The sequence below is a fragment of the Spermophilus citellus genome, assembly GCF_964194105.1.
Source record: "Spermophilus citellus genome assembly, chromosome: 3".
NCBI classification, from domain to species: Eukaryota; Metazoa; Chordata; class Mammalia; order Rodentia; family Sciuridae; genus Spermophilus; species Spermophilus citellus.
Genome location: NC_138184.1, coordinates 47,226,811 through 47,248,182, shown reverse-complemented (window position 1 = coordinate 47,248,182; position 21,372 = coordinate 47,226,811). Strand labels below are relative to the sequence as shown.

General features: G+C 39.5%; 1 protein-coding gene across 1 annotated transcript in view; it reads right to left on the bottom strand.

Annotated features, from left to right (window-relative positions):
* ERC2 (ELKS/RAB6-interacting/CAST family member 2) overlaps positions 1 to 21,372 on the bottom strand; it is a 908,750-nt gene that overhangs the window by 866,804 nt on the left and 20,574 nt on the right. The window contains 1 exon segment of the mRNA XM_081286503.1: positions 8,737 to 9,533. Coding sequence (XP_081142629.1) covers positions 8,737 to 9,393 — 657 coding nt within the window. The 5' untranslated portion in view covers positions 9,394 to 9,533.

Here is a 21,372-nt window from a genome sequence, read left to right as displayed (position 1 = left end):
GGAAGCACACAGGAATTATAATTTTAAAAGTCATTTCATTTCCTTAATGAGTTGTTCATTTCCTTATAAGAAAGACAACTATTTTATCAAGTGTCTATTTTAAAAGAAGTCAAGAATCATAATTACTAGTCCAGCCCAAGATTGGAAAAAGAGAAAAAGAAGACATCATTGACGATTCTTTCCCACACAATAATGAACTGGGTATTAGTTTTCATATTATCATTAAAAAAACAACAACTTGATCATCTCTGCACAAAGTGAAAGAAAGGCATTGAGCAAAGGCAATATATATAATGTATATTATATATATACATAGAAAATGAATTAGATGGGCTGGGGATGTGGCTCAAGCGGTAGCGCGCTCGCCTGGCATGCGTGCGGCCCGGGTTCGATCCTCAGCACCACATACCAACAAAGATGTTGTGTCCGCCGAGAACTAAAAAATAAATATTAAAAATTCTCTCTCTCTCTCTCTCTCTCTCTCTCTCTCTCTCTCTCTCTCCCTCCCTCCTCTCTCACTCTCTCTTTAAAAAAAAAAAAAGAAAAAAGAAAATGAATTAGAGTGTTCTGGTTAACTCAGTTTTTCAACCTTGTAGGCATGGACATTCTGGGCCAGAAAATGCACGGGGCTACCCTGTGCACTGTAGCATTTCTACCAGCACCCCTGCCTCTACCCACTAGATGCCTCTAGCAAACTTTCCTCCCTCCCCCAAGTTGTGACAGTCAAAAAAAAAGTCCCCAGAGATTTCCAGATGTTCCCTGAGGGAGGAGGACAGGACTAAATTACCCCAGGTAAGAACCACCAAGTTAACTTGATCAATGTATGTAGCCAAATCAGACAGTTCGAGCCCATCCATGGGTTATAAGATGGGAAGTAGCTGCCTCGGTCTTTACATCTCTCTCTAGACCTTTCCTATTGGAAAACAAAATGGCTGCACAGCACTTCCAAGATACAATCAAATGTTGGCTTCACAGAGAAACAGAGAAGAAATTGCACATGCCAGAATTGCTTGTCAGGCTGCCCCAGCTCCTGGCTGCATGCCCACACTCTGCTGAAAAACCCACTTCCCAAACTTTTGAAAATGCTTTCCACAGCTTTCCGAACCTGACCTTTAAAGCAGCTTTATCTGTGGGGTGTGTGTGTGTGTGAAATAGATTTATAATTTTCTATACTCCTGCAAAGCCAAATGACTTATTGAGTCCAAATGCCAACTGGGGGTGGTGGGAATTTGCACACAGATATCAATGGGCTCCAACACAACAACATGAGGACTCCACCTGCAACTAATTATAGAAACTCAACTTGCACTCTGGCCAGAAGAGAACCCTCCCCATCTGTGTTGGCTGATAAAAATCACCCTGTTAACTTTTCTCCTGTCAACATAGACTTGCTTCTTAAATTCTGAGAATGTTGTCTATAGGGAATTTTATTAGGCAGTGAATGTTTTGAGCGTGACCACTCCCCCTGCCTTCCCCTCCCTAAGCTTGGTTTCAATAAGTACTTTTGGCACAGTGAGACTAAAATTATCTATTCATTCAAATAGTCTGAAATGTTTTCTTTGGTTGCTTGTGTGCTATCGTGATCCCATTACCCAAATCAAGTGATCCAGAAAGAAAATGAGAGGTGGAAATCATTTAGATCTCCAATGTCCAGCATACAAGAACATTTCCTTTCCTCTCATTAGCCAAGTCTTCCAGAAGAAAACTTGGGAATGAAAATCTGTAAAGCTAGCTACTAATGTAGTGCATATGGTTGTTTCTAGGGCTGGCTGCAAGATATTATTGAGGCAAAAGCCAGCTGACATCTGTGACAAAGATATATAGCTTACTTCAAATCATTCTCCTACATTCTAGCAAAAAGAAACCAACTGTTGGCTCTGGGCCACATCATTCATCTTCAGAACCAAAGAAGTTCTCACCTATCTACAAAAGACATTTATAATTTTAGTCCTGTCTAAGCAGGCCTTTGCCTCAGTCTGGACCAAAGTTCTTCCCAATTTCTAGAAAGGGAGACAAAAGTTATACCTGAAGAGCTAGGAAAGACTGTCTTGAGATGAAAGATGAATTTTGGTTGTTGTTCTTTTACAAAATGGCATGCTGAGTTATATTGTGCTGCTACACTGCTTTTTAGTATGCACTTCTAAACCATGTGCCTATATAACATCAGGGAAACATACACATGCACACATACTTCAACTCTGAGTTAAAATGAAAACAACTTGCATTTAGCTGCGACATATGATTGAAGAGAACGCCCAACCGACAGTGACTTAAACAGCTAGAAATTTATTTCCTCACATGACTAGAAGTCTGGAGGCAGGCCATTTCTGGTGCTGGTGCAACTGCTCAGAGACGGCAGGGCATATGTCTCTGTGCTTGTCTTGGCCTTTATTTCATGCTTACAATATGGCTGACACAGCTCCAGGCATCACAACAACACTTGAGATGGAAAAGAATGGGGAGGAGCATTGCTGGTGATATTTATTCCTTTTATCAGGAAAACAAAAACTTTTCCAGATTCTCTCAGATTTCTACTTGGATTTCCTTGGCCAGATACTTAAGAAAGAGAAGAAAAGAACCTGAAACTGAGCTATTAATCAGGCCACTATGGAAGGCCCAGCCGCTGAAGGACATTAAAAGTGCTCAATCCCCTCACAGGTCTCCTTGAATGTCTCACTTCCAGAGATGCTCCTGAAGCCAAGCAACCTTTCCAAAGTAGGACCTTAAGCCCTTAGATCTAAGAATACTTACAGTGTTCTAACAGATGGGATTGTTAATGCATAAATCCCTCTCTGCCTTGGCAAGAAGTAGATTTCCTCTACACCACTGACTTTAGATTTGGCCACGTGACATGTTTTAGCCAACAGCAGGTTAGTGTACATAGTGTAAGCAGGGCTTTAAACATGTCTGTGGGGTTGGCTGGACACTTGGCATCTATGATCTACCATGAGAGGATGAATCCTTGAATAGCTACTGTTCTAAGGAGAACATGGAGACACATGGGACATACCTAAACCCAACTTGCAGTTCTGAGCCTGGTGCCCAGAGTCCAGAGATCAACCAAGTCACAGCCATCCTGAAAAAAAAAATATGTAAGGGAGAGATAAACACTTGTCTTTTTAAGACAATAGGTTTGGGGATGGCTTGATATGCAGCATTATTGAACAATAGCTCTCTGATACATAGACACTTAGTTTAAGATAAACTTCCATGGTTAAGTAAGATTGGGAAATTGCTGGATGAAGCAAATTTAATAAACATTATTTAACTTCAGAGTATGAGCATTTCACATAGGGACCCATTGCATTAATTTGTGAGGACTACCAGAACAAAGTACCACAAGTTGGGAGGTTTAAACAACAGACTTTTATTATCTCACAGTTCAGGAGACTAGAAGTCCAAGAACAAGGTGTCAGCAGGGTTGGTTGCTTCTGAGAGCTGTGAGGAAAGGATCTGTTCAGCCTGCTCTCCTTGGTTTACACTACAAAGTCATCTTCTCCCAGTGTGTCTTCATATCACCTTCTATCTGTGCATGTCTTTCTTTTGTGTCCAAATTTCTCCTCATCACAAAGACACCAATAAAACTGGATTAAAGCCCATGCTTAAAACTTCATTTTTAACTTGACTATCTCTATAAAGACCCTATCCCCAAATAAGGCCACATCCTAAAATACTAGACATTAGGAATCCAACATATCTTTTTTTTTTTGAGGAGGGGATACAATTCAACCCAGAATATATGCATTATGAATTTGCAGAAGAAACATTTCCAATATGTGTGTCTTAAGTTTATTTGACAAGAAAATCTGCTTCGGAAAAGGTCTCTTCCTGGACGCACTTTGAAAATATTGGCTTTGAGGGATTCATGGTTTCTCAGACTAAGATAGGATCCTGGAAGAAGGTATAGGGATGAGTCAGGTGTATCAAAGTAGTGAGTATATTTGTCTTAGCCCATTTTCTGTTGCTATAAGAAAATCCTGGAGACTATTCATGTTATAAAGAAAATAGGTTTTAATTACCTTATAACTCTGAAGATCCAAGAGTTTAATGCCAGTAACTTCTCAGCTTCTGGTAAGGGCCCCATTACAGACGGTATCACATGAAAGAAACATGTGCATGAATGATGATTGGATGCATGTGGAAGAGACCAAAACCCCAGGGGAAAACTTGGTTCGTAACAACCTGATCTCATGGTAATTAATCCGGTCCCTCAGGATACAATTCTCTTCTATGAGAATCCATTTCCAAAAGCCCTAACCCAGTTATTGAGAAAGACATTAATCCATTCATGAGGGTAGAAGCCACATGACCTAATTATCCCTTAAGAAGCCCTCCACTTCTCAACAGTTAGGTTAGGGACCAAGCTTCCAGCCCATGGACCTTTGGGGAACAAACCACATCCAAACCATAGCGACATCTACATCTCACCCACAAACCTGATGGGACCCAACACATCTGGGCTCCGTCCTCGATTCCACATAGTGACTGTGGCTACGCCTATTTGCCAATAGACAACTTACTGTAATGCAGTTAAAATCTCACCACCTTCTCAAAGAGATAAGATAAATTCTATCACTTGCTTCCAATTGATACAATTCCTCATATCTGGGCACTCACAATAGAATGAGTATTTTAGAAGAAAGTTGGAAGACTCCGGTCAAAATGACCCTGCTATTGTAAAAATTAAAGAAACAATAATAATGAAGGAAACACCAAAATGTGATCCCTCTTGACCTTTTCAAGTTTCAAAATACAAATGAATACATCATACGTTGAAACTGAGTTAAAGCTCATATTAATATTGATTTAGAGTATGTTCTTTCCTATTGTGTGAAGCCAGAAATAGAAATTATCACATAACTAGTGCTTAAAGGCTGTAACATTCCCCAGACAGGTTTACTTACATTTCTTGGGTTACATTTCCCAATGACCTTGTCCCACTTCTGCACAAGATGAGTAAATATTAGAACTAGCACAATCTCCTAGTGTGTGATGCTATTTATAATCATGCAGAGCCTTGGCTAGCCACGTACAACCTAGGAAAATGTCTAAAAATTGCTTTATTGTATACCTAATTTAGGGAAACAATCCATTAAAAAATACAAAGTTAATAGTTGCACAAAATATCCAAGAATATGAAAAGTCAATAATCTACATGCAATACAAATCCTATGAACTTTCTGTTTGTTTAGTTTTTGAGATGGCATATCACTACATTCATTGCTCAGCCTCCCAAGTCACTGAGACTACAGGTGCATACCACCATGCCCAACCCCTTATGAACTTTCTAGAAATTTATTCTCTAGTTTGTTTTCTCTGTCTGATCTTCATTATACTGGTAAATAACATGGAGCTATAAAGAAAATATAAATAAATAAATATATATATATATATATATATATATATATATATATAAATTACTTATAAATGGACACAATATCTTTATTTTATTTATTTATGTTCATGTGAGGATTGAACCCAGTGCCTCACATACGCTAGGCAAGCACTCTACCACTGAGCTACATCCCAAAAACCTCTATTCTTTTGAAGAAAATTGGGTCACTTTACTTTCTTATCATCACATCAAAATATCCCCTATCCAGCCCCACAACATGTATTTCAATCCCATGGGCCATTAAAAATAAGAAGGGGCCAGGTGTGGCAGTGCATGCCTATAATCCCAGCAACTTGGCAAGCCCTAAGTGACTTAACAACTCAAGTTCAAGACCAGTCTCAGCAACTTAGCAAGGCCCTAAGTGACTTAACAAGACCCTGTCTCAAAATACAAAGGACTGGAGATGTGGCTCAGTGGTTAAGTGCCTCTGGGCTCAATCCCTGGTACCAAGCCAATAATAATAATAATAATAATAATAATAATAATAATAATAATATAATAATAATAGGGTTACTTCTAGTGGCAGCAGAACATTCATTCTCAAAATTTTAACTTTGGGGGCATGGCGGGAGGAAAGTTGGTGGAATGAGACAGACATCATTACCCTAGGTACATGTACGATTGCACAAATGGTGTGACTCTACTTCATGTACAACCAGAGAAGTGAAAAATTCTGCTGTTTGTCTACAATGAATCAAAGAGCTTTCTGCTGTCATGTATAACTGATTAGAACTCATAAAAATTTTTTAAAAATTTTAACCTTGCCTTTCCCCTGATCTGTTTACTGGTTTGACATTGAGAATTGGAAATGGGGGTCCATGTCATCCCAAAGAATAAGCTATCCATACAACTGTGTTCGGCTTTCCTCCAACTCAAGAAAGTGCATCATAAAGCAAAAACACAAGTGACAGCATAAAGATAACTGCATCCATGCACTCTAATTTATACAAACAATTTTAAATTTCAGCACTGCAACTGTAGCAGTAACAAACGTATTTATATCCAAGCAGATCTGTGTGGCTGGTAAGTAGAGCCTTGGAGAGGAGGAGGGGTGGGGAGGGGAGGTTTAGGGAAAGGGTAGGTTCCACATAGGCCTGCACTTCCTATAACACAGGGACAGATTCAACATCCTCCCTGAGATCTGGAGTTGGGTTCCACTCCTTTGGACAGAACCATGAGGACTTCAAAAATCTACTACAAAGAAACAGATGAGTGAAAGTCCTCTAAATACTGCACCTAGGGGAAAGTGTCTGTGCTAGTCAGTATTAAATTGACAGAACTACAAATTTCATATATAAGAGCACCTGAGTTTCCTCACTTCCACCCTGTAACAGGCCTGCCTCCCATTTCTCTTCGCATAATACAGTTCAAAACATTTTTGGTCATCTGAATTTGGGTCAGTGAAATTCTGATTATCTAAATACCCCTAGAAGAATGACATTTGTAGATGCAGTCTCCAGTTGTTGTGCATAAAAAACCATAATCAGATGTTCCTCAACTCTTTTGTGTTGTTTCTTCCATTCTTCCCTATAGAAAAAGTTTCTGTGTGGGGTTTCCCCCCCCCCCAAAAGGAAAGAATAGTAAGTTATGGTAAATGAAAGTCCTGTGGTCTGAATAAGTGTCCCCCAAATTGTCAAGTGTTAAAGGCTTGGTCCCCAAGGTGGTGCTGCTGAGAGGGGGTGAAACCTTAAGAGGTGGGGCCTTATGAGGGTCTTTAGGTCATTAGGGACAGCAGCTTCTTCCTTTTTCTCTTTTGCATTCCATCCAAGGAGCATTTTTGTCACTATGTACATCAATCCTAAACCACTTTCAAAAAAACAACTAAAGAATAATAACCAATTCAGAACAGAGAGGAAACGTACATGACAGTAATAGGTCCAAAAGGAGTCCAGCATAGTCAGAAACAGCAGAAGTGGTAGTGAAGAGCATTCATTTAATTTAGAAGTGAAGAACAAAGATTTAGGTTTCAACTAAAAAAATAAAATCACATCTGAGATGTGATGTTCTGTCAGATAATCAAAGGGATAAGGTCACTGCTTTCTACACACAGAAGGAGAACACAGGGTAGATTTTCAAATAGGTTACAAGGACTTCTACGGGTGCGTGGCTCAAAGGAATGGTAGCCAGGGAAACAGAAAGGAGAGTCCACAGATGACCCCAAAAAAGGCAAAGTGCCTCATTAGGCGAACACAGAAACCAACCTGTCAGAGAATCACTAGGTCAGCCAAATCAGAGTTCTCCCAAATTTCTACAGGAAGTTAAGTGATATCTTAAATGATGTCTGGACATGGTTGAACCAAGTGGCATAGCACTCTCTACTCCCCACATTTTAGCCCTTCTCTCACCATCCGTAAGAGGTGATGCTGGGGCTTAAATCCATTACATCTGACCCCAAAGCTCTTATAAAAGAGTAGCATATAAAATTGACCTCAAATCATAGGTAGAATTTGAAAACAGAGATTCTCTGGGACTGAAAGAGAAAAGGCAATAAGCAGTGCCAAGGAGGCCACCAGAGGAAGGAAATGGCAAGAGCCAAAGCACAGAGGTGGGAAACCTTAGGCACATGCAGGAATTAAAGGAGGTGATACAAGATAAGGCTTCCAGAAGGTCCTGCAGACTGAGTCAAGGAAGGAGGCATCATTCTAGAGACCATGAGGAATCACTAAAGGCTTTAAAGAGGGGAATGGCATAACTACAGGTAGACTCTGGGAAACTAATCCAACAAATCTTTCTAAGACATGGAGGATGGATCAAAGAGTAGGGAGACGTCTTGCACATAGTAGATAATTAATATTGAATGGATAAAGGCAGAAAGACAGGTTAAAATGTATTGCATTTCTCCAATATAGTATCAAACCCATTCAACTCAATCCCATTTCATATTGTTTATTTTGCTAATTAGAGATCAAATTCCACTTCTTCTAGAAGGAAATGATGCTGCTGGTGCTTTAACAACAACAAAAAAAAATCATCAGTCAAATACAGCCCTGGAAATGTTGCAGTAAAGTATTTATTCTGGCAGAGATTAATATTTTCCTCTTCGGTTCACAAGGAGGTACATCTGAACTGCTGTTGTTAACTGCTGAAAAAGAAAACAAAATTAACCAAGTATAAAAGTTAGGCAATGAGGAGGGATCCTCCTCCAGAAAAGGTTACTGGAAAATAAGGAAATCATGAGCTTGACCTCATTTTTCCTTTGCTTTCCTATTAATATAAATTAAGCTATAGCCTTCTTGATGATGCCAAACTTTCTTCTGCATAGGTCCTGGAACCATCTGCAAAGCACCAACTGCTCAGTGAGAAACTGAGGCTGAAAAACACTGAGGTAAGTCAAAACCTACCTGATTTTCTTCATGGGAAACCCTCATCTGCTCCTTAAGGACAGACATCCGGGCTGCCTCTTCCTTCCTCAGGACTCTTTCCTTCTTAAGCTCAGGACTCCAGAAGGTCTTGATGCTGTTCATGGAAGATCCCAGCTTGCTGTCCTTGATGTCCAGCTCTTTCCGAAGGAGATCATTCTCTCTCTGGAGTTCCTTGAGCTGGGCCTGAAGGTCTAACATTGTGCTATCTCTTACCTGCCTCAACATGGAGGGGACCTGGTGGTGGTGGTGATGGGATGAGCCACTCAGGCCACCATGTTGATCAGTGTATGAAAGGACATCTGTGTGGGAAAGTCCTGCAGAAGCAATATTGGGACTACTCCCCATGGCTGTGACTCGGCCTCCATATACAGCTCGATTAGTGGCCCTGCCCAGAGTCATGGTGCCCTTTGGGTATGTTGTGGAAGCCACCCCCTCATGATCACTCAGGTACATGGGTCCAGACGTAGCATAGGCTGCATTAAGGGACTGGATATTCTCCATAGACAGGGTCTTGCCTGTTCCTCCCCCTCCCCCACTACTCGTTCTTCTGTGGCCCAAACGAGGAGACCTTGGCAGACGAGGTGATCTGGAAGGGCTGCCTTCCAGATTGGTGATTGTTCTTGCACTTCCATACATTTTTCTTCTATTATGAGGTGCTACTGAAGAGAAGAAATGCTATACTAAATTGGGGTTTAAGTCAGTATTTCCACTGTTGACCAGGACTTTCACTGCGTTCTTTTCACGGTCTGTACCAGAAAATGACTCCAATCAGAGATCTGCAAAGTGAGAAAAGGAATAGTTAAAAACAAACCTCTTTAGAACTCAGACTATAATGGCATTATATTTTTAAATATACTGGTAGAAAAGTGATGATGAGGAAAGGTGGTAGCTCAACAGTCTCATCTGTAACATTTATTGAAAAAGAAAAATGACCCCAAAACTTACTTGCTACATGGAAACATTTTTGTAAATTGCCCTCACTCTGCCACCAAACAAGAAAAAGTTCTCAAAACAAAAATGAAATTGTTTTTTTCCTTAGGAAAATGAAGCTCTCCATTTTGATTTCTGGTGTTAGAATTGGGACCTCCAAAAAATTTCACCAAAGGATTCTGCCATCATGGATACCTTGGCAACAAAATAATCCATCCTTAGGGACATGACCCCAATGACTAAGAAGCTGCTGCTTCCTAAGATGTCCAAATTTGACAAGTATGTTGATCCTTTCTCCTTCTATACCCATTATAGACAGCACTACTCATCACATTCCTCTTTTCCACTAGGTTGAGAAATCTCTACACACAACCTTCTAGATGGTTTACCACTAATCAACTGGCATCAACACATGAATTGGAACCTACTGACCACCTTAGAACTAGGTATCTCTAAAAAGTGGCTCAACCAATGAGACATCTAATGTAAGTTCAGATTCTCAATGCTATTACCAGGGAAAACAGTCTCTTCTTTTCCCTTTCATATACACCTTCCAGGCTGGTCGTTTGAAAATTCTTTTCCATGTGAGCTAACCTAGTTAATCTTCACAGTAACCACTTGCCACCTGTACAAAAATAGAATAGGGTAATAGAGTATATACCATGTTTGAGTTTCTGGTCACATAACCCCTACAGAAAAGCAATAGAAGCTCCCTATCATAATGAGTCAATTATGTTAGCACAGACTTTATTTAGCTGGGACTTCAGGGTTCTGATTATTCCTTCAATAGGACTCAAGTGACCTTAATGGGGTACATTGTAGCCTCCTGTTATTCCTCTTAAGGAATTTTTTTAGTATGATTTCTTTTCCTCAGGTTTATTTTTTTTCCAATACCCTTTTTACCACATTTTTTATTGGTGCATTATAGTTGTACATAATGGTGGGATTTATTGTTACATATTTATACATGCATACAACATAACAATATAATCTGACCAATGTCACTCCCTAGCACTTGCCCCTCCCTCCCGGCCTCTCACCCTTTGCCCCTTTCCTCTACTGATCTCCCTTTGATTTTCATAAGATCCACAATCCCCCATCTTTCTTTTCCTTTTTCCTCTCTAGTTTCCACATATAAGAGAAAACATACAACCCTTGACCTTCTGTTCCTCAGCTTTATGGCAATTAAAAGAACCTATTCCGGACAGGAACAAACTGAGGTTGAAATCACTCTAACATGGACTACTTGAGTTACTTAGGCAAATTATTTATCTGTTATAAGCTTCTACTCTCCAATCAATAAAATGCAGGTAATACTACCTAACTTGTGGTATTGTAGGAAATAAGTCGTTTTTATTGATAGTGTTCAATGAGATAAATACATTAAAAGCAATAAAAGGGGTATCTTTTATTTTGACTTGCCTATCATTCATCTTTTCTCCCTTCTCTACATATACTTTCTAGTAATTCTATCTCTATTTTCCTTAGAGAAGTTGTTTCCATCTCTTTACTAATAGTTCATAGGATTAGGTATGGCTGACTCGTCCTACTCCATCCTAGATGGTGCCAGGGGTGAGAACGTGACTTGGGCAATCAACATATTCCATACTCCAGACAAGGGAGCTAGTTTAGGGGTGGAAATGTGATGCCCCTTGGTCCAAAAAGACCCCATACTATGACTTCAGCTGGAACAACTAGGGAAGGTAAGTTCTTTTTCGCAGCTGGAATGACTTGCTTTCAAGATGGAGCTCTAAGTGCTTCCATATGGACATGGTCTCCCTGAGAGTGAAGCTAGTGCAAAATACAACAGCACTAGACTCTGAAGATGTAAAACCAAGCCAGATGACATCATTTGATCCTCCAGATCCAGCAGTCATTAAAGCTTCATCTCTCTTCAAGCCATTTTAGTTATACATGCCAGGTAGACTGACAGAATTAATGACTCCACTTTAGCCTTTTTTCCATGTTCTTAGCAGTACCCTCCTAATTTGACTCTAATTCGAATCATGTGACCTGTTTGGGCCAATACGTATGATAACATAGGTGAACCAAGCAGGGGCCTGAAGTAGCACTTATGTGTTTTTTCTTGTTCATTTCCTCTACCATAACAATAAGAACATGCCCTAATAAAAGATGGGAAACATAAAATACAGCTGTTATGGTTTAGATGAGGTGTTCCCCAAAAGCTCATATGTGAGACAATGCAAGAAGGTTCAGAGGTGAAATGATTGGGTTAGCAGAGCTTAACCTAATCAGTGGCTGCATCTACTGATTAGATTAACTAAGTGGTAACCATAGGCAAGTAGGGTATGGTTGGAGGAGGTGGGTCACTGGAGGTGTGCCTTTGGGGCTTTATATTTTGTCCCTGGTGAGCAGAGTTCTCCCTGCTTCCTGGTTGCCATGTCCTGAGCTGCTTTCCTCCACCACATCCTTCGGCCATGATGTTCTGTCTTCCTTGAGCCCAGAGCTATGGAGTACAGCTTTCCATGGACTGAGACCTCTGAAACCATGAGCCCCAAATAAACTTTTTCTCTTCTCTGTTGTTCTTGTCAAGTCTCTTGGTCACAGTGATGAGAAAGCTGACTAAAACAACAGCCAAGCTGTCCTAACCAACAGCCAACCAAACCCAAGATGTGCGAGCAAACCCTGCCAAGATCAGCAAAGCTGCCTAGACAACCAGCAGCTGCTCACGGATGCACAAGCAAGCCCCAATGAGATCAGCTGAGTAGAGCACATTCACAGACTAAATCAATGCTCCTTACTATGACACTGAAGTTTTGTAGTCAGTTTTTTCACAGCATTATGGGGTTAATAGGAAACTGATACATTTGCCCATAAATTTCTTTTTTGCTACATTTAATTCTAGTTGGAGTTTCTATCACTTACACCCTATAGTCCTCACAGAGAGGATGAAGAAATATTTTCCACAAAGCTTTCCCCTTTCCCTAAAAGGACCTTTAAAAGAATGATATACCTGTTTGTAAGGAACTTCATTTCAAATGTTTGCATTGCTCTGACTTTAATTTTGTTTTCCTTGAATATACACAAAAATCATTTTGTATCTCATATTTTTGCATGAATAATCTGTTCTATATTTTAAAAAGGGAGAATCAAGGGCTGGGGATGTGGCTCAAGCGGTAGCGTGCTCGCCTGGCATGCGTGGGGCCCGGGTTCGATCCTCAGCACCACATACAAACAAAGATGTTGTGTCCACCGAAAACTAAAAAATAAATATTAAAATTCTCTCTCTCTCTCTCTCTCTCTCTCTTTAAAAAAAAGAGAGAATCAACAGTTTCAACAATAAAAATTTAGTTACATTAAGTTACATGTATGTGTTACATGTATGTAACATGACAGTTACATGTATGTGTTACCTTTCCAACACTTAGAATCTAGGGATTTAGGTCCCAACTGGGCCACCACTTACAGAATTGTATCTTCCTAGAAAGTGACTAAATGTCACTTGTCCTCACATGTCTTCTCCCCTTGTATCTAAAGACAGACATTTCTGATTTCTCTGTTTGAAGTCCCTCTCACAAAAGCCATGAAATTTATACCCACACAGATTTAATCCTCAGTGATTTCACTAGGTCAGCTGGCCAAGGCTTTGGAGAACTACAAGAACCAACAAGCAAAAAGTGAATGTGTTCCTTTTGGAAACAAGCACATACGCACACATACGTGCACACACACACACACACACACACACACAACATACAACATGCATAGAAACATTATCTTGTTTGAAATAATATTTCCTTATTTAAAAATCAATGTATGTTGAGACTAGCTCACAGTTTCCTTTGGCTTTCCTTATCTAGGTTTAGTATCAGATTTATTCTAGTATGACAATGGATGAAGAAGCTTCCATTTCTCATATGGCCTGGAACAGCTAACATAGTACAGCCCTTTCTATTTCAGAAATGTTTGGTAGAACAGATTCATAAAACTGAATGGGCTTGGTTGTTGGTTAACTTCGTTTTTTTGCTATGTTTACTGATCTATTTTGGTTTGCTGCCTATTTTGTATCAATCATTGTAAAAATTCTTTTTCTTCAGAAACACCATTCCACCTAGATTTTTCCGTCTAATTGGTACTACTTTGTATAAATTTTTCTTAAAATTTTAAAAATCATCTGCTCTTCTGTCCCCATCTCACTCCAAATGCCCTTAGTAATTTTCTTTTTCTCTTGATAACAATATGATAAATGTTTGTCTCTTAGAGTGTCAAACATTTGATTTTATTGATGTATTTTACTACATTCTCTTTTCTATTTCATCTGTATCTCTTTCCCCTTAATAATTTCTGCTTCCTTTGTGTTTGGTTTTAGTTTTAGTTTTGTCTTTATTTTACTTTCCCCTTTCTGCATTAAATACTCATTTGTCTTCAATCACATTTTCAAATAAATGTGTGATATGACACAAGAATATTCATATGGCTGAAATCAGAAATGTCTGTCTTTAGATACAAGGGGAGAAGACAGGTGAGGACAAGGGCTATATGCATAAAACCTTTACTGTCGGGGCTGGGAATGTGGCTCAGGCGGTAGCGCGCTCCTCTGGCATGCGTGCAGCCCGGGTTCGATCCTCAGCACCACAAACCAACAAAGATGTTGTGTCTGCCGAGAACTAAAAAAATAAATATTAAAAATTCTCTCTCTCTCTCTCCTCTTTCACTCTCTCTTAAAAAAAAAAAAAAAACCTTTACTGTCATTTGTAACTAGCTTGCTATTTTTTATTTGAAATATTTTCTATCCCAGTAATTATCCATAAGGCTATATTTAAATGTCAAAGTGGATAGAAATGTGGGGGTAAAAATTTGCAGTTCAAAGTTTTATGGCATTGGGGTCTGAAAATATAGTACATTTTTTATTTATTTTTTTTTAATTTGTCAAGAAGTTATAATTGGTCTAATGGTTTCTTAATTGTTGAGCAATTAATGAATTATTTTAGAAAATGCAGATAAGATTAAGGGAGAAAATGAAAACAATCCTGTCACTCATAGACAACCTCTGTTAACAAATTAATGTTGTTGCTTCCAAATCCTTTACAAAGTTCACACTTTTTTATAATTTTAGACAAAATAGGTATTATATTGTATATAAAGTCTTGTACTCTCCTTTTTCCTCAATGTTTCATTCTTAACATCATCTCCTTTGTCTACCTAACATGAATGCAATACAACATTTTTATAAGACATGACTTTTAAAAAAATTTTTTTAGTTGTTGATGGACCTTTATTATGGACCTTTTTATTTGCTTATTTATATGTGGTGCTGGGAATTGAATGTAGTGCCTCACACGTACGAGGCAAGCACTCTACTGCTGAGCTACAACTCCAGCCCCTTTAAGACATGATTTTTAATGACTAACATGAGACTCCAAAAGATGGCAACCAAAAATCCTTCCCTTCCTATAAAATTTGTGACTCCTTCCTTCAAAAAAAGGATTCTATTCCCTTCTACTTGAATCTGGACTGGTTGTGACCTGCTTACATAAACCAGTGTGGCAGATGTGACACTACTCTACTTACGGGCTAAGCCCTTAAAGAAACCTGGCAGTTTCTCATTTCATCTCTTAAAATCCAACTGCCATGAAGAAAGGAAGTCCAACCTACCCTGCTGAAAAAAGCCACACAGAAGGGACTTGGGAGATGAGATACCACATGGAGAGACAGGCCACATGAAGGAGAACCAAAGAGCCTCATCCAACACTAAGACACTAGACTAGTGAGACAAGCCATCTTGAACTTTCCAGCCCACTCCAACTGCCACCTGAAATCAGATCCATGAGTGACACTCTCGCATTATAAGTAACATCAGAACCATCAATTGGCCTGCAGAGTGCTGGGAAATAAGTTTAAACCCCCTGAAGTTCAGGGGATTTTTGTTAGAGAGCAAAAGGCATGAAACATTCAATTAATGTTTCATTGAAAGGTTATCTAATGGGGCTGGGATTATGGCTCAGCGGTAGAGTGCTCACCTAGCATGTGCGGAGCCCTGGGTTCGATCCTCAGCACCACATAAAAATAAAATAAAGATATTGTTTCCAACTACAACTAAAAAATAAATATTCAAAAAAAAGGTTATCTAATCATTTATTTAACCAATCACCTATTATGAGACACTTAGGTCACTTTTAAGTGGAAATACAATTAATATTGTGATGGAAAAAGATTTGATTAATATTCTGATTGATAAAGCTATTATTACTTCCCTAGGATAAATTTATACGTATAGAATTATAAGATCAAAGAGGTGGTACAAGAGGCCCTAAGCAACTTAGGAAGACCCTGTCTCTAAATAAAAAAGGCGGGGATATGGCTTAGTGATTAAGTGCCCTGGAGAAAGAAAGGTGGGGGGGCAATTTGAGAGGAAAGAAGGAAAAGAAAGAAGGAAGAAAGGAAGGAAGGAAGGAAGGAAGGAAGGAAGGAAGGAAGGGAGGGAGGGAGGGAGGGAGGGAGGGAGGGAGGGAGGGAGGGAGGATGGACAGAGAGGGAAAATAAGTTAGGATGGAAGGAACAATATTTACTCACATACTTACCCTAAATTATTTTTCCTCCATAAACTCCACTCTTTACAGTCAATATTCCTAAAAGGAACCATTTCTTGAAGCTACTCAAAATCCCTGAATTACCAAATCCCAATTTCAGCATAGTACATTTAGTGATTACATCTTAAGAATTATTTATTAAACCAATCCATCTGTTTTCAGCCAGTACTTTCTGAATAGTTTGGTAAATGCTTAAACAAGGCTGATGAGATCTTGATTTTACACCCAGATATTTCAGAAACATTTAGGATACTAATGTGTACTATAAATGTCCCCAAACTGATCCATTCATGATGTAACTTTTCTCAAGTTTATTTGACAAATGAACATTTTTGTTTTGTTTTGTATCCAAGTGTTGAGACAAGACAGCTTCTGGTCTATGGGAAATTACTGCCGAGAATGAACTTTCTCATACAGAGCTTTCTTCATCTCAGATACAAAGGGTTTGAGGGGAAGATGGTCACAGAAACCAGACACTCTTTCAAGGACAGGGACATGAAATTGACTCCCCAATAATCAGAATTTGTCTTTAACAATGAAGTAATAGAAAAGTAATAACTGATTGGAATTCTGAACCCACTAAGTCAAGAAACAAATATAATTATTTATTTATTTTTCAAACCTCAGTAAAGAAGTCAAAATGTCAGGAATTAGCAGTCTGTGTTAAGCAGTTGAGGAGACAAGTTGATACTCCTACCATCACCTGTCACTCTGGACAAGATAGATTATATCCAATTCTACAGAACTTATCAAATAAAATATGAAATTTAAAGACTACCAAAATTATAAAGGGAAATTTTCTTGATCACTGTACATCTGCTTCTTGACAATGAAGTTTAATTAGCAACCTAGGCCAAAGACATTTAGAAATGAGTTTCTTCCTCCAATTTATAAGGAGCAGGGAGATTTCCTGAGACCATTTAACCCTTAAGCTGCCGCACGTAGCATGATTGATTTCATAGAAGAAGTAAAGCCAAAGGTAGGTCAATGTCAGCCAAAGGTAGGTCCCTATGGCCACCATGTCCCCCTGCACATCCTGATTCCTACCTGTTCCACTGAGCTGCTCACACCTCCACCCTCTGCCCAGCTGTGTTTAAGTTCCTTGGTATATTTTAAGGTACTTGTTTTGACACTTAGGCTTTTTTTAGTTGTTGTCTCCTAATTTCTCATCTACCCTGTTTTTTTTTATTCTCTAAAATGAATCTCTGAGAAAGAGCAAAAAAGATCAACTTTATTTATCAATAATGTAATATATCTTCTACTTCCCATTACAGACTTCAGAGAAAAACATTTAACCTTATCCACTATAAATGCATTTCAGGAAATAAGGTAGCAGTTAAGATCTTTCTGTTTGAAACACTATTATGGAGCCAAGAAAGGCTCCATCATTGGACTTCCTTATAAACTCTTTAAAGTACCTGTTGTGCTGGGCATGGTGGCACACACCCATAATCCCAGCTGCTCAGGAGGCTGAGGCAGGAGGATCAGGAGTTCAAAGCCAGCCTCAGCAACTTAGCAAGGCCCTAAGCAACTCAGCAAGATCCTGTCTCTAAATAAAATATTTTTAAAAGGCTGGGGATGTGGCTCAGTGGTTATGCATGCCTGGGTTCAATCCCCAGCACCACCTCCCTCAAAAAAAAAAAAAAAACCTGTCATGTATATATTTATGATATGCAACACTAAAAGTATAAATTATTAATTAGATCAAACTGTGCACAGAAATGAACGTTGCCAACATCAAAGAAATAACAGCAAAGAAATTAGTTGCACACACCTTTTCATGTTAGAAGTGCCTCATGAATAAAATTTGACATCCAAGGGTAAGTTCCACTTAAGACTCAAACAGAGTAAAAGATGGTTCTATGAATCTATGTGAATGCTTTCTCTAATTGCATATGGATTCATAAATAAAATATATGTCATCCACTCACTCTCTTAAAAGGTTTAAAGGCTCTTCAACTGGTAGTTCAGGGGAAAGAAAAGCTGGATAGAGCCTGATTCCCATCTACCTCAAGTAGCTCAGACTATCATGGTCTGGAATGGTCTATTTTAAGACAAAAGCACTTCCTGCTATCTGCTGTAAATTAGGTTAAGTTTGTTTCCACAGATTTCAGCTTCAGCCCATCACCTGAGCCCTGCTGACAGACCGTGTGAGCTGAGATCACCATTATCTTCCAAGATTTAGCCAACTTAAAATATCTCTTATTGTTTCTGATAGGCCTCCCCAACTTTTTATAAGTTATAAATTCTAAAATTCTAAATATCTTTTAGAATTTAATTCTAAAAACCTTTCCGAGGAAGACATGGTATGGATCAGATCTCAAGCAAGAAGCAGCTGCCCAGGAGCCAGACACTGTCTGCAGATGTGCAATATATGGCTAGCATGGTGTTATTTAGAATTTTGATCCAGTTGCCAACATAGAAAGATACAAACATTTTACATTAACATCTCAGGTTCTGGCTTCTTCTGAAAAATCTGTAAGCCTGAAAATGTCAGGCTCACTTTCTTCCAAAGTAACTACAGGTTAGAGCCAACCAGAACTGTCCCTTTAAGAAAAAGCGAGAACCCTCCTATTTGCCACAGTGCCCTCCACTCCCTAATACCTTATATTCAGTCCAATGCCCTCTGTCCATGCTTGCCCCTACAGGCACTTAAATTTATTATCACTTCTACCCACATAAAAGTTCTTAAATAAGAATTCATTCTCCTTCACCACCCATTTCAAGTTGATTAACAAATTATACCAATCGTATCTCCAAAATCACCCTTGAATCTGTTCTCTTTGTGTTTTAGTCATTTTTTTTTCCTGTCACTCTGACCAAAAGACCTAACAAGAACAATGTAGAGGAGGAAAAGTTAATCTGGGGCTCATGGTTTCAAAGGTCTCAGTCCATAAAAGGCCAACTCCATTGCTCTGAGTCCAAGGTGAGGCAGAACATCACAGCAGAGGAAAGAAGCTCAGGACACAGCCACCAAGAAGCAGAGAGAGAGAGAGTGCCACTCATTAGGGACAAAATATAAACCTCCAGAGGCACACCCCTAGTGACCTATCTCCTCCAGCTACACCCTACCTGCCTACAGTCACCACCCGGTTGATACATATTGGTGGATTAATCCACTGGTTGGGTTAAAATCTCACATATAAGCTTTTGTGGAATAACACACATCGAAACCATAGCACCTTGTTCCCACATTGACTATCACCTCTCTATTACACCAACATGACTTTTGCTTAAGATGTCCTATACTTCAGCATTCAGGGAAGGATCTCCCTACTCTGAATATCCTCTATTCTGTCACGACTTCTGAAACATCAACCAAACTATTTTAAGATGCAAATGTGATCAAAACGTATTTCTCCTCCTCACTAAAAACCCTTCAAAGCTTCCAGTGCTCTGTAGACAAAACCAAAATCCTTCCCATGGTCAGAGGCCTGCAGGATACTACCAACAGTTTCAGCCTCCTCTTGCCGCTTTCTCTTTCACCAGCTGTGACTGGTCATCTTTCTGTTGCGCAAACACATCAATTCCCTTCCTGTTTCTGTGCCATCACACATGCTGTTCTCTTTGTAGGGCTAATTCCTATGCATCATTTATCAGAGCATCTGATAACTGACCTTCTACAAGGTCTAGCCCACAATTTAAGCCCCTCAATTACATTCTCTCAAAGCATAATGCTGTTTAAACAAAATCATGGTATGAAAAACACTGTATTTTTTTTAATAAATGAAGCTGACTTTATTTGCCCTGTTGAGGGTCATCTGATTGGCCCTTTAGTTTAGGTTAGAGTAGGGTGACCAGGTAACATGGATACTATGGTGAAGGTGTAAGAAAACCTTTTATAACCCACTAAAGGTTGCCCCTCTTCATATAACTAGTTTGCAAAATGTAAACCTTGGAGGAATCTATATCACACGTGTCCTAGAGTGTTCCAGGAGAGAAGCCACTGATGCCCCAGTCTCTCATACCAAGATTCAAAGTGAGATCTAGGTGAAGATATGAATGTGATTACAAAAAAGGTCTAGAGCTCCTGGAAATAAATAATTACTCAAGACAAGAAGGAGTCCAGGCTGGCAATCTGAATTCAGAACAAGTGACCAGGTAGCCTTGGAGAAACCCATAGGAACAAAGCATGTGAGTAAGGCTGGAAGCTTCCAGAGACACAGCATGCTATGTGGAACCTATACACTGAAACATAATGCTGGGCACAGGGCTGCAACTCATGAGGATATCCATGCACCCTAGGTAGGGTTTCCCACAAGCAGACACTGGAGCAAGGATTAAGTGCAGGTAGCTCATTTAGAAGGCATTCCGTCCAAGGAAGTACTAAAGAGGATCATTTGTAACTAAGACAGAGAAGTGAAGGAAATCAATATGGGGTGCATTTTTCAGAGAGGTATTACTATGTGTAACTTGGTTCAGTCCTGTTTCAGGAGCTCTGAAAAACACTGTAAGACCTGCCTCATGGATACTCTGCCAAAAAGCAAAGAAAACACTCATCATTGGCTGAGGGCTGCTGCCCTTACTACAAGGAAGCCAAGAGAAAGCCCTCCTGTTTCTACATAGACCATGAGTGCCAAGGAGATATGGGGGCATTGATAGCATGTGCTACACCACACATGGCCCATGTGTCTGAGCTTGGCTTCGAGGAGATTGGGTTGGGCCTTGCAGAACTATACCATAAGGACCAGAGGGGACCTGCAGCATCTTTCCACGTGAGGAAGATCAGCCTCAACAGCGACACCTTGTGGCATCAAGAAGCAATCAGGCTATGCACAGGTTTGTGTGGGATTTTCTTTGCTTTAGGCAGGGTGGCCCAGGAGAATGAGGAGACAAGGAGAAGTAGGGAAGTAGGGAAGGTCCCTGGTGGAGAGACCTGGGACTTCTCGCTAAGCTGACGGGTGGGTTTCAGTATTTGGGGTTTAATTTGGATAAATGAAACTGGGAGCAAGAGTTTTAATTGAATTTTTTCTTAATATAGTTATTCTCTATTTATTTTATAAACTTGTAGTTAAAGTACAACATATCTACAACAAAGGTAAATCTTGATTACACAGATCAATTAATTTTTAAAAGTGAACACACCTGATCAGGAATTAGAACTGATTTGATCAGCATCCGGGATGCTGACAAT